Source organism: Mizuhopecten yessoensis, unplaced genomic scaffold (genome assembly GCF_002113885.1).
Source record: "Mizuhopecten yessoensis strain PY_sf001 unplaced genomic scaffold, ASM211388v2 scaffold716257, whole genome shotgun sequence".
Lineage (NCBI taxonomy): Eukaryota > Metazoa > Mollusca > Bivalvia > Pectinida > Pectinidae > Mizuhopecten > Mizuhopecten yessoensis.
Window position 1 is genome coordinate 352,955 of NW_018480026.1, and position 15,154 is coordinate 368,108.

The 15,154-nt window shown below is 35.0% G+C and overlaps 1 protein-coding gene across 1 annotated transcript; it reads left to right on the top strand.

The window, feature by feature from the left end:
* Positions 1–1,717: 1,717 nt before the first annotated feature.
* On the top strand, positions 1,718–14,014 carry LOC110442392 (ribosome biogenesis protein slx9-like). Its single transcript, XM_021485976.1, has 7 exons — positions 1,718–1,850; positions 5,161–5,281; positions 7,765–7,816; positions 10,076–10,216; positions 11,510–11,657; positions 13,127–13,186; positions 13,723–14,014. The coding sequence occupies exons 2-7, from the start codon at positions 5,174–5,176 to the stop codon at positions 13,844–13,846; spliced, it is 633 nt and encodes a 210-aa protein (XP_021341651.1). The 5' UTR covers positions 1,718–1,850; positions 5,161–5,173; the 3' UTR covers positions 13,847–14,014.
* The last annotated feature ends 1,140 nt before the right edge of the window (positions 14,015–15,154 follow it).

Sequence of the window (15,154 nt, forward strand, 5' to 3'; positions counted from 1 at the left end):
AATTATGTTTTATCGTCTGCTTTTTGTTAGAGATGGTTAGCACTGTGCATTTATTTGGGTGGAACATCATGCACCAGTCTTCTTCCCACTTCGCGAGTTTGTCCAGATCTTTTTGGAGTGTTTCGGCATCATTTTGATTGGTGATTGTAAGGTAGGCGATCGTGTCATCAGCGAATAGTCGTACGGATGATGTTAGTTTTTCCTGTAGATCATTGATGTAGAACAGAAATAGTCCCGGTCCTAGGACTGATCCTTGTGGTACCCCGAAGTCCACATTTTATGTGTCTGATTTTCACTGTCGATGATAACTTTTGGGGTTCTGTCTTTTAGCCAGCTGCTTATCCATGTGTTGAATTAAGAGGCTATGATTGACTTTGTCGAAAGCTTTTGCGAAATCCATGATTAGAATATCAGTTTGTTTGGCGGATTGAAGATTTTTGGAGACATCATCAACAAATTCGATGAGCTGGGTTTCACATGATCAGTTTTTCCGGAATCCATGTTGGAAAGGATAGAGGATGTTGCTTTCTCCATGGAGCATAATGGTACTGGCGATGATGTGTTCCATGACCTTACAGCACACTGAGGTGAGAGATATTGGCCTGTAGTTTTCCGCTTGAAATTTTTGTCCTTTTTTGTATACAGGGGTGACATTTGCTGAACGCCAGTCAACTGGGACGATTCCAGTGTCCAGTGATTTTTGGTAGATTAACTGGAGAATTGGGGCTATGTCGCTGGAGAGCTCCTTTAGTACACGGGGTGAGATGTTGTCAGGGCCTGGAGCTTTGTGTGGGTTTAATTTCCCAAGTAATTTCTCTATTCCTTTGGTGGTGATTTCAGGTTCCTTCATTTTGGGATATTCCTTTGATGTCATACGTTTAGATTTCCGAAATTCGTCGAATGATAATGATGTTTTTTCCGAGAATGCTGACTTGAACTGTTGGTTTAGGATGTTTGACTTGGATTTGGCATCTGTGAAGAGTTTTCCATCTAGCTTTAGTGATGTAAATCCGACATTGTCTTTCTTTTTATGTTTGATATATGTCCAAATTCGTTTCTTTCCAGAGTAGGTATTGTCTTCTTCCTTGGGTGTTACTATGTTTTCAATGTATTTCCAATATGCTTGTCTGGATGATTTTTGAATTTGTTTTTTAAGTTCCAAGTATTGGGCGATATGTTGTGGGTCACCCGTTTTCTTTTTTTTCTTTTGTAGAGTCTTTCCTGTCTCTTAAGTTGTTTTTTGAGTTCCATTCCGATCCACGGGTTCCCGTCTTTATTAAAGGCGTCAGCAAATAAGAAGCAAACAAAATAATGCTGAATATAAGTAAGGTAAATTAAAAAGTGAACAATGATAGATGCAAACCTAAGTTAAGTGCAAAAATTACCTATGTTTAGTGCCAAAATTACCTAAGTTAAGTGCCAAAATTACATAAGTTTAGTGCAAAAATTAAACAGTTAAAATAGGTCCTACCATACTTTAACTTTTATTTTCATAATTACTATATACCTTTTGATACATGTACAAAAATGTATTAAGTGTAATTAACCCGATTATTTATTAGTATAGTGATATGACCGTCGTTACGCTATAATTGTATAGTATAGCAGAGACGTTTATATATATATATACTACTGGTTTTAAACGTATCTGAGTACAGAAAGTCCAATATGGATATTCCGGATTTTTTGTCCGGATATTTGTGCGAGTTTTAGTTTGTATAAAAATGGCTGCGCCCATGTAACCTAACGTAAACAACGTGGCTTGAACGGTGTGCTTCACGCTTTTAAAAGAATCATCAAGAACTGTGCCGCCTTGTGATTTCAGAGAGAACGGATAACAATTGTCAGTTGTATGTATTCTAATTCATTTGTCCCACACTGTTTCATCCGCATTCGGTTCAACAATGCAAGTTTGTGCTGTTAGTGTTAGGCTCAGAGGTGCTCTGGTTCTGGAACAAATGTAATATACTTAGGAACCACACATCACCAAACTAATAAATAATCGGCTTCCAGAACACAGGGACCCCTGGTTATACCCCGAGTTTCCTCTGGCCCTGACACCAGACTTAGACATGTTGACGGATACATGTAGATGTGTGGGCCCGTATTCATGAAACCGTTCTCATACTCAAGCATGGATTTTGTGCTCAATCCGAATTTCTTGTTTTCGTTATAAATTAATAAAAAATCTCATTTTGTCAATGGTTTAGAAAAAATATTGAAGATGAAGAGACTTAATCCCGAAAACTGTTTTCAATCTTTACATTTTACTTTTTGATCGTTTGACATGATTTAAGTGAGTTATAAGAAAATTGCTTTGTGCACAGAATCCATGCTTGAGCATACTGTCAGGGCAAGGATGAAGGTTTAGGCTAGTAATCCTACATTGGTTAGTTTGTGGGCATCATTTTGTTCTAGTGTATATTATCGTCCTAGTCCCAATCTGATTAAAATAATATCTTCACATCGTTCCCGTTTACTGATATGTCGCGACATATCAGTAAACGGGAGCGATGTGAAGATGTAATTTTAATTAGATTGTCCTAGTCCAGGACAATGCACCACATATAACATATTCGAAGAAATACAAAATCTACAACACAACTATAACACACACTGCTTTTAATCAGTTTTTATCCTATGGCAAATTCTAAAAAAAGCAAAACAAAAATACCACTATGCAACAACATGCAGCTCACTACAGCATGGCAAATTCTAAAAAAAGCAAAACAAAAAAACACTGCGCAACAATATGCAGCTCACTACAGCACAAGACCAACCACAATAATCCATAATGGTCAATATTGACGGAGGCTTGTACTAAGATGAAAGATGAAGTTCTGTGTCATATTTACCTTGGTGTTGTATTGTACTTGTATATGTTCGTGTAGCGTGACCAGAAGTACTGTTAGGGGACTGTCTCAAGATGTATTTTGTCATGTGCTAGTGCAGACTTAGATAGCATCCCTCTTTTCTAATTCTGTGGTGCTAGCTAATCTGTGCTGTATAATTTCGCTAGTGCTATACTTAAATATTATTTGTGTCCAGTCACCTCCTTTGATACAAATTATTGAAGAGACAAAACATCACAAATAGCTGCAACACGATTCAGCTTAAAAGATTCAAGATACAAGAAATTTTGTTAAAAGTCGTATAATTACGACAAAACATCAGATTTTTTTTTATCACATTAGCAGTAACAAAGCTTTTCATATATAATTCCTATATATTGTTTTTAATCACCTTCTTTAAGATTAAATTCTGTGCCACAGAGAAATTTTAAGTTTATATTTGGTGTCAGGTTTTTAGATGATTGAAGGTTTTTGTATCTAAATTTTGAAAGGATCTACACAGTTATTACTGTAAACACTTTTTAATATAAGGTTAACCCTTTCACCCCTATGTAACTTGAGTAGACTCAACCATGCATTGATATGAATGAGTTCATTATGGTCTACGAGGGTGAAACGGTTAAACAAAAAATATTTGTTTTTTTTCGGTTACCCTACCTTCCCTAATTTTTTGTGCCTACACCCTAAACTTTTTCAGGCAATTTTCAAAGAAGCACTTTTAAATTCAAGATCCCTCTCCCGTATAAACCATATACAATTATTTGTTAAAATAAAAAAAAATACCTTTATCTGCCTACCCTTCATTTTCCCCAACATGTTACAGGAAACACATATATGTTTTAGTCTGGCCTAGCTTGTGGTTGAAGTGACATGGAAATAGATATTAAAGGGATTTCCTGTTTTAGGTCACCACTTGTGCTTGTAACTTCTTGTTGCAGATTTCTAAAACTTTGGAATGTCATAAGTACAATGCCCAATAAGTCAAGGACCTGAGGCAATAATATGTATATAATAAGTGTTTCTAAATATTTTCATCAGGTTGGTATGGATTGTGCAAAGATTCATACATATTTACACCTTTGTGTACATACGCTTCACTGGTCATACCAAACTAGTCATCGAAAAGTCACATATAAACACTTAATGGTTGTGCTACATGAATCTTTTCACAATGTTATAGTATAATAAGTGGTTTAGGTGTGGAAGCCCTTAAAACAATTACCCAAAAACCTCTAACGTTCAGCTTTTGGATAACTATATTAAATGAGACATTAACTCACCATTGTCGACGTCGTACCATTAGTCTACGACTATTTTTGACACATCTACTAGTGTAACTGGTACACAGTCCTGGTCTGTACCTCCCGCTCTTTAGCATGCAGACCTATTAAGACATGCAACACTTAAAATGATGATCTAAACTTGCTGACATTTATGGAAATCAAATCTCTTTTAAATGGAACTACTACATATACATTGTACTTCCCAATTCATTGATAACATAACATTTATTACTGTTTTTGTTTTACAATATTTGTAATAGCGCCCTATAGCTATCTACCTAGAATTATAATTACTGCACAGCATTTGATATAGAACCTAACAATATTGTATATGTATCTAAATAGAATAAGCCACTCTGAGGTACGAGTACTCCACATACATGTAGACATACAAGTCATATGATCAATCCATACAATATAAATAAACTTACAAGGATAAATGCAGGAATAGAAAGGTATTGCCCTTTTTAGAATTAGGGGAAAATATGTGCTGTAGGTGCATGACCCGTCCAGCGAGGGCTGAAGGCCAGAGCCAAAGGGAGAGTACAAGATTGGGCCATGGATTACATCTTAAATTTTGTTTCTCGCTGTTCATTATAGATTATAAAATATCAGCAGTGACAATTATACACCTTTGTGTACATACGCTTCACTGGTCATTTGTCTGATGAAGGTGTAGAGTAGTACCGAACTAGTCATCGAAAAGTCACATATAAACACTTAATGGTTGTGCTACATGAGTCTTTTCACAATGTTATAGTATAATAAGTGGTTTAGGTGTGGAAGCCCTTAAAACAATTACCCAAAAACCTCTAAGGTTCAGCTTTTGGATAACTATATTAAATGAGACATTAACTCACCGTTAACTCACCATTGTCGACGTCATACCATTAGTCTACGAATTTAAAGAAAAAGACAATCGATTTCTTAAACATGAAACAGGCCAGTTTCTACGTTCCCTCTGAGAATATTTTGATATATGTACACTACTGAAACTACTTTCTTTCATAAATTCTTACTTTCAGAAAAAAACCCACAATGGGGAAAATGAAAAAGAATCGACAGAAGTACCATGCAGCAGCCAAAAAGAAAGAAGACAGCAAGGTCGAAATAGTGGATATGCACGATATGGAAACTGACACGAAAGTAAGTATTTACTAGACAAGAAATAGGTTTTGAATATTTCTTTAAATTAAAAAATGTAAGCAGCAAAACGTTTATGATACACATTCTTGTTTATCTCAATGTCAGTAAACTCTAATATGGCGGCGTCAGTCTGGCTGGCCAGCGTAAACTTTTGTTTGTCCGGCAATCTCCTCCTACATTTTTCGACCGATCTCTTTGAAAGTTGGTATACATTATAATCATGATATGAAGTTGTGTCTCCCTTAAAAGAATTTTAATTCAACGATTTTTGCAAAAGTTATTGCCCTTTGTTCATTTCAGTATTTTATTTTTGTCTGGAGAATTTCTCCTACATTTTTAGCTCACCATGGTGAGTCATACTGCAGCTCCGTCAACTTTTTCTCTAAATCGCTACTAGTCATGAACGACTAAGCCGATTTTGACCAAATGTGGTCAGAAGCATCCTTGGGGGAAGGGAAACGAATTGTGTATAAACGGTGGGTGTGGCCCTACTTGGGGCTGAGGGGTGGGGCCCAATAGGGGAAATATAGCAAATTCTTTAAAATCCTTCTTCTTCTATAGGAATGAAAGGATTTCTTCCATATTTAGTCTGAAGCATCCTTGGGTGAAGCAGAACCAATTTTGTATAAACCGTGGGTCTGGTCCCCTTGGGACCTGAGGGTGGGGCCCAATAGGGGAAACATAGCATTTTTTTTTTTTAAATCCTTCTTCTATAGGAATGAAAGGATTTTGTCTATATTTGGTGTGGAGCATCCTTTGGGTAAAGGGGAACTAGTTTTGTATAAACAGTGTGTCTGGGCCCCCCCTGGAGGCAGAGAGGCGGGGCCGTATAGGGTAAATAGAGGTAAAACCTTTAAAATCCTTCTTCTACCATAGGAATTAAGGAATATTATCCTTGGGCAAAGGGGACTCGTTTTTGTATTATTGGTGGGTATGACCCCCCTAGGGGCATAGGGGTGGGGCTCTGTTTGAAGTTTGTTCTCGCTATATTTCAAGTACTGGATGGATCTTTCTGGAATTTCATATGTACTTACAGCACCTACCATGGAGTGTTATATCTTTACTTCATATCAATTATTTTAAACATATTCAGGTGAGCGATACAGGCCCTCTGGGCCTCTTGTTTATAGCATTTCAGCTATTAAACCAATCTTAGAATGATGCAGATCCTATTTCAATGTAAGAAAGTATATAACACTATATGGCATTCGACGGGCATATATTGTTCCGCCCCGGGGAACTCTTGTTATTTAATTAACTGCATAAGAAACAAAGCTATTGATTTAATTACTTCACAGAAAAAGTCATGTCCATTCTAATGTGAAACTTTACAAATTAGAGTTGTCTCCCTTTAAGTATTTGGACCATTTTGCAGAGGGATGATGTTTTCATTTCAAAGTTTGTGCAATTTAAAAAAATCAAATCTGATAGAGTTCATATATATAACAAAATGTGGAGTGCCCTCAATGAATTTTTTAAATGTTTGTAGCAGACCGTGAATAACAAACACTTTATATATTAAACAAACAATAAATTATTTTCAGTTCAACCTAATGTAGGTTCATGTGCAAAAGGTAGAGCAGACTGCACTTAGGCCATACCTACATCACACATAGTTACATTTTACCTAAAGAACCAACCTTAATGTCATACTTGTGATCAGCTGCATTTTAGAATCTTTGCAAAGACATTTTGTAAATACCACCCTTTTATTTGTTCAATTATGTTCACATTGCTTGCTTAAATGTATATAAGTGATTGTAAGCCTTTGTTTTTTGTTTTCACAATTATAACCATTATTATTATCCATATGTTGTAAATCGCTTTAGAGTAATTTTACAAATTATATAGGGTGCTATATAAATGTTGTATATTATTATTATTATTATTATTATTATTTATCAGCCGTTTACAGTCAAACATTTTATGATTGAATGCACTGATTTCAAACAAATATGTTACAGATTATATATCATACCCTCTATGAAACATTTATTTGATACAGTTTCTGTGCAATCAACCTATGATTATTTACATTCAATTCATCTCTATAATAAGATATATATTTCATAAACAATTTGTTTGGTATTGATATATTTTGACATCTTTTACACATTTTAACCTTTTGTTTCTGGTTTTTAAGTATTTAGTTTTTTGTGAATGTCTATTTTTTTCACAGTTGTTTGGCCCTAAATGACACAAATTGTCGATGGGCCGTAAAACAATACAAAAACAACAAAACAAAAATCAGCTTAGAAAGATCAGTATTCAATTTCAAATTTAATAAAAAAAATCTTCTTTTATTGAACATTTTTATTTGATCATATAGGTTTTTAGCTTAACAAAGTCTTTAATTTTGGTATAAATTTGAGTTTATCTAACCAATTTTCTGATATCAGTACTTCATCTACAAATACAATGTAACATGTTGGCAATATGTTTTTACACAGTTGTAAAAGCTATAATGGAATTTATTTTTACAGTTTCCACCAACACTCCTATCACCTGCAGAGAAGGATGGCAGCCTGTTTAAAGGTGGGGTAATTTAGTGGCCGTGTATATTACAGCATTGCTGCCTGCATTTGACATTAAAATTAGCTGCTGTGAGGGTGAATAACCCCAAGCAGAGAAAGGCATTTGCTATAAACAGTCTCTCCATCTGCTATACAGCTTTATACAAATACAAAACAGTATCTGTGATAACAGAGGCTAGGTTCATAGTTTGGTAGACAGGATGTGATCTTGTGGGCAGTGACTCTTCTTCCATCCCCCCCCCCCCCCCCCCCCCCCCCCCCCCCCCCCCCCCCCCCTCTTGGAGGTCTACTACATTTACATTTTAAAGAATTTATTTGATGTGGGTCCTTAGAGGAGTGTCTGTCTGTTTGTCCATTCTCTGTCATTTCCACAAGATGACTTGCATACAATGTTATTTTTATGAAACTAGGTAAGCATGTACAATATACATAGACTGAGGCAAAGTTCAAAGTTTATCAAAATCTATGCATAATCTGATAGATCAACAATATCCGCACAATAGCTTAGTTGAATAAGACTTGATTGTGATGAAAAATGGTGAACGATTTCACTGTTAGGGATTTACCGGCAACATATTTGTTTTAATAGTTTAATATGAATCAATTCTGTTCAAGTGGGTTGGGGAACCAGTGCCTGTCTCTCTAAATATTTTCCGAAGATATGAAAGGATATATGACATGAATGTGTATTTCTTCAGAAGAAAGGTCTTACTAAGTTGTATGTGACCTCCATCTGTCCACCCATTTTCTTTCAATATCTTCAATAATAAATAGACTTGGTCAGGATATTCAGATATGAAAGGATATATGACATGAATGTGTATTTCTTCAGCTTAAGTGGATAGTTACAATATGTTTTTCTCATTTTACAACATCCAAGATATAATTCAGCTTCACTGAGACAGCACATTTCTAGTTCCTTCTATATATCAGTTTTCTATTACATATTAACAAGAATGCCTCAGAAGAAATTTCAGTAACTCTGTTTGGCATCTGAAGGTTGCATGTTGTTGTCCTCTTGTTTTTAAATATCACAATAAATAATGACATTAAGCCATTCATGATAAGTTTACTTGTGTTCAACTGGAGTTGTCACCGCGTTACCTGACCAAAATAGAAAACTTTTCTTTATATCAACACTACTTTTCTGTTAATGTTTCGTAACTATTTTATTCTCAAGTCAGATGAAGGGACAAAATTCATCGGCAAAACTTAATGACTTGTGATCAGATCAATGAAAGAAATAGCCAGAAATTGACATAATCCTTGTTTATATTGGCACACATTCACTGTTGATGTTGTCATATAGTTGTGTTTCGTTTGCTGAAAATTTACATAGCTCCACCCACTTGTTTTGTTGTCATCGCCATGGAAACTTGTCATGTTTTGTGGTCAGGTGATGAGACAATGACTTAAATTTGTGGGAACAATGGTTATTGAGTGAATGTCAGTGTAGATTGCATATATAACTAGTATAATTGTCAATTATTTTTATCCCCCGCTTTCACCGAAACAGGGGATTTTAATTAGGGTTTGTCCGTCTGTCTGTCACACTTCGTTTCCATGCAATACCTACAACAAATATTAACCAATTTTCTTCAAACTTGGTCACAGGTTTAAGTGCCTTAAGGGCTCGGCCAAGTTCGATGACCACTTCCAGCGGACTTTATTTGGCGGAGTTATGTCCCCTTGAATAACTAAAAATGTCAGTATCTGCTGTTTGTAAATATTATCCGATTGTCTTCAAACTTAGTAACAGGGTTCAAAGCATTGAGCGCTCGGCCAAGTTTGACAACCCATCCATTTCGCAGAAACATTATCTGCAGTTTCCGTTTAATAACTAGCAAATATTAGATCAGGCTTTTTTTCTTCAAGTTTCAAGCTATACATTATGTCTCAACAGCATGATACTCACATGTTTAAACCTAACCTCAAAAATGTTTACCTACAATATGTCCTGAAAGCGGGGGATATAAATTCCACAAAATTGATTCTTAAGTTACTGCTTCTAGTTCTTTTGTGTTTCATAAAGTCCTGTTATATAATCATCAGGAATTTTAGTTTCTGATGCTTAAAGCTGACAGTGCAAGTTAAATAGCTTCCAATTGAGATTTTTTTTTTTAAATAGATCTTCCCCATCTAGTCCGACTATCGTTTCTGACAAAGTGCCGACATTTTAGCTTTAGGAGTAAAGCGAAGACATTATCACCTTGCCCTGTATCATATGTTGATGTTCATTGTGTGGATTTCTAATTGCCAGGATTGAAGATAAATAAAGAAACTCTAAAACAAGAGCTGCCTGACTTTGACACCCGCAGTACAATAACCAGCAAGTCTCTTAGAGGCCTCAACATGAAGAAGAAAGACAAGAGGAAACTGAAACATGATCTGTGGATGAAAAGTAAGAAAATTCAAATATAATTTTTTTCCCCCACTAATGTGTGCATATACTGAAATGAAATACAAAGAATATATTTATTTCTATACTTATACTATATTTCAACTAGAGTCAAGAACAAGGTTAGTTACAAAATATCTTTTATTTTACAATCTTCTTCGTAGAGCCACATCACTTAGGCATTTAACTAAGTTCACTTCCGGTTTTGAGGGCTGAAACACGTCAGAAAATACGTATTCTGTTAATGTCATGTTTCTGTTAATATCATGTTTTTCTCTGACAAATGGGAAGTGATATTAAGCAAAATCTACTGTATATGAAGGATGATAAAAGTGTTTTAAAGAAATAGAATGTAACAGAACTGGACTGGATCAATTGCTGGCAACCAGGTATCTCCATTGGTTAAGTAGCTGGTTCAAATTTTGATCAGGTAATGCTTTTTCCCCTCCTGTTACAAAAAAACAAAAACAACTGATAACTAGATATTAAATTATGAGCAACAATGGAAGTGGTCCTCAAACCCACTGAACTGACATAATTTTTTGCAAAGTTTTTTTCTCCTTGAAAGAACATTCGAGATGGCCTTCGAGTTGTATATACATATGACGTTTTAACAAAGTTGTTCCAGATATATAGAAGCAGTGAGTAAAAAGGTCCCCGCTAATCATAGGCTGCTGCGGCCATCTTGAATGTTGCATAAATATGTAGGAAGTCATGCGGAATGTATGTATACATCTCTTGTTTAAGTGAAATTGGTGAATGTACAGTATTATTAAGAAGTAATGGGTAAACATTATTCTGCAAATCAGATGCTGCTGTGGCTTGCTAGGTAGATCATACACAAAAGTAGGGACTTATTTCTGTACGTTAAGGTCATTAAATGTATGATCATACAAAATTTCAATAAAATGGTCAAGTATTGGAAAAGTAATGGGTTAATGGCCTCTGCCATTCACAGGCCACAGCAGCCATCTTGAATGTTCCTTTTAACGAGGAAAACAGTCTTTTAAATCACATGGTTTTTGTTATTAGATATTTCTTTGACTTGTTGTCATTCGTTTGGTTGAAAAGATTGGCACAATAAGTGTCCTGAAGATAAATAATAGCAAAAGAGTTAATGGAAACAAAGAAACTGTAGTATAAGAATAAGTCAACCCAACTATTTTTGTGGTTAACTAACCTAGTGTAATGTTAGCAATATTAATGTGTTAAAGCAGATAGGTGAGTTGTTTTGAGCTCCACTTTACAGCTTAGTAGTATAACAAAAGGTGTTTTAAGTTTTTCATATTTTTTCAGAGCTAAATTCCATTGATACAGCCAAAAAAGAAGCTAAGGCAAAGAAGAAAAGACAGCAAACACCAGTTGTTGGTGACATTGGTATCCTTGGCGATGCCTTGCCGACCCTTGACCTTCTGTTGAAGGGGTCTACTGGGCCAAAATCAAGGTGAGTGGTGTTCAGCCAAGACATTTCCAGTCTGATGTTAAGACATTTAACAGGAAAGAGAATAGTGTGCTTCCACCGGGGATCAAACCCTCAATCTCCATGTACCTAGTTGGACGTTCTACCACTGAGCTAAAGGGAAATTCCCTCTTGCTCGAAGCCAGAAGGCGACCTTAACCCTATGTACAATTGAACCCTGCCACACTACTCCCCCCTTTTTAAATGTGTTTGCCTTTGAACACCACAACCCAGGTTCTAACTTGCTGTCACTACAGGAAGGGCGATGGACACCATTTGTACCGGGGATCGAACCCTTGATCTCCAGGTTCCTAGTCATATAGCTGTCTCTCCGTAGTGTTTGTCTGAATGATTACTTATGAAGTTTGATCATACAAAGTTCAAACTTGGTCAGTTGACCGACCGACCCTATTGATTTTGAGTGCGGTTTGCCAGAGGTCAACATTGCTACAAATAGAATTCCTTTTCGGTTGGCTTATCGGGATGATTACTTGAGAACGACTGATCAAATAAAGATCAAGCTTTGTGTGTAGGTTGCCCTAGTGAATACAAAGAACCCTGTTGATTTTGGGTAGTGTTAGTTTGAGGTCAAGGTCACCGTTTATAAATATATAATGCTGTTTGGTTGGACTTGTCTGGATAGTAACTTTAGATCAAAAGATCATACAAAGTTCGTAGTTATGTGTGGATAATGAAAGCCCTATAGATTTTTAGCGGTGTTTCGGGAGTTCAAGGTCACCGTTGCTTAAAATTGAATTTGGCTTCTATGTGTTTGTCACGAAAATATGTCATGAATGAATTTCCATATGAACCTCTAACTTTGGTTGATTTATAAGACAGGCAGTCAGAGGTATAAGGTCACCGTTGCTAAAAATAGAAATTTGTTTCTCTGAATGATAACATGAAAACTTGTACACTTCACTTCTGTGTAACTTGTAAATGGATGATTGTATAATATCTACATTTCATATGTTTAAAATGGGTAACATACCCACATAGAACAGATTATACAGATTTCCTGTCCTTATCAAATACAAATCCATGTTGGGTCAAAAGCAAACCCTGCACATGAATTATTCAAGGGGATATGCTGCCCCTGCCGGCTCTCTCTTTGAAATACATTTTATTGAAACTAGTCAAGTGGCTGTAGCCTGATGATACACACAACAGAAAGTTTTTCCTTGCGAAACTGTTTTGTTCAGAAGAACTGCAATATATTTGCCAGCAATATTAAAAATCAGTAGTATATTTGGCTCTTTTTCATCCATTTGTCTGTTGTCTATTTATTCTTTTAATGACGCCTTGTTCAAGTTCCTAAAATCTGGGATTAGAAATACACTATGTAAATAATTGTATAGTCTTCTATACTTCTGGAGACAAAAATATATCGTATTTGAAGGAAACCAAATTTTACTATAAGACACAGATAGATAATTATTATATTCCACTTTCAGTGACAATAAAGAAACGACTAAGAAATGTATCCCAAAAGAAAAGCAACGGAAGAAACAAATGTAAGTGTTCTGTGTCATCTGGTCAAGTTGTTTAAGGTAGTGACAGAATTAAAATATCGAATAAGGTAACTGAAACCCCTTGATCTAATACATCTGGTATATTTGTGTTTTGTAATTGTGCTCAATTATTTCCTAAAGCAGACGTTGGCAAATTATCCTTCCAGCTTTGCAATTACTCAGAAAAAACCCATTATTAATGTAAAAATGGAAAAGTTTCGTCCACGTTTTTCACTCTTCTATCGTGATTCAAAGGGTAAACTAAAATGGAGTGAACAAATGTTACATATACAAAATATGAACTAGTGTAGATAATTGGTAAGTATACATTGACAAGTTCAACATCTGATAAATTAGTTTTAAAAGCCTAAAAAGGTTAAAAAAAATACAACATTGGTACTGCAAAATATAACCAGAGACAGAAAACCTCTATATGTTCACACCATGAATCAAACAAAGAATATTGTATTATGGTAATGATTATACTTTTCTACGATATACCCTCCTGAAATGACGTCTTATCTTCTTTTTTTTTGCAGGATGAATGACATTTCTCTGTTTAAACAAGTGTTAGCTCATCCCTCTTTCATCGAAAACCCCACAGACACTATTAAAGAACATTTGCAAAACAAACTACTACAGGAACAGGAAATGGATACGTAATGCTTCAGTGCTGTTTTTGTGATTTTTATAGCAATATGTTGTACAATTTTATATGTAAATGAATCAATCTACCTGTGGTTGGGCTAACAATTGGTATAGGACTTTAATAATACCAAGGCATTACTTTGATCTTTTAATTCAGTAAAATTTGTTATCAAATTAAATTCATGCTTGTTTTTGCTTGTTTTTTTTAACTCACTCTGCATTAAACGCCTTAGTGCTTGTGCTAATGCACCTGGCATCCACCCATTGCCATATCTTTTAAAATTCTAAATAAGCACATGTAAAGAAGCACCAGGGCTAGGGTTGTGACAGGCTTTTCCGGTAAAAGGCAATCCCCAAGTTATTTTTCAGGTAAATGACACTGATGATGACAACAATGGCGATAATTATTTCATCTCGAAATTGTACCTCGATACAAACATCAAATCACATTCAAGTACAGGAGTGACAGCGAAACTAAAGTAAAAGCAAAGAAAAAGATAATCCTATAACTGTTATTCTGCTATGTATTGACTTAATAATACTGTTTTTGAAATAAAATTATTGAAGATTATTTTTTTTTAAATTTTCTTTCATTGTTTTTCCCTTTCCATTCCAAAGCATTATCAACAATACATATAACAAAGTACATGTCAAGGTACGTCTAAGATACAGTAGGTAATCATTAAGGTACTGTACATTTGATTCAGTCAGTTTACATTGATATTCATTTATATCGTACTAGGTCTAATTCAGGTAACTTGATATATTTTATGTATACAGATTATATTTAAAAAAAACACTCTTTGTTTTAATATGCATACACAAACATTTATAAATAAAGATTTTTTGCCAATTTAATAAAGTTACTATTCTTATATTTATAATTGATCCAAAACTTTCTGTCTAGAACCTCACTAAAAATCTAGTACATATAGTTATTGCATTAATGAAGAATGTCTGCTAAGTTACAAATGGACTGCAGTTTTTCAATATTTGATATTTGAAAGTGACCTTTTTCTACTATAGTTAATTGATGGTATTGAAAAAATATCGTTGATTATGACGCAATATTATTATAGAAAAGTGAAAATTGATTGGGACAATGGGATTAGCTACTACCGCATCTTTAAAGACCCAAAGAAGACAACATAATAATCCCCATGTCATCGAAGAGACAATGCATTGTTTTTAAAAACGTGTATATGTCTTCAAAAGTATTCGAAGTTGTCAACATTGGGCCTCCATAGCTCTATGTATGTATTACCTAAGTGTTGTCTAATCAACACGATTGTCCATTTTGATGATTTCTGCTGTGATATATCT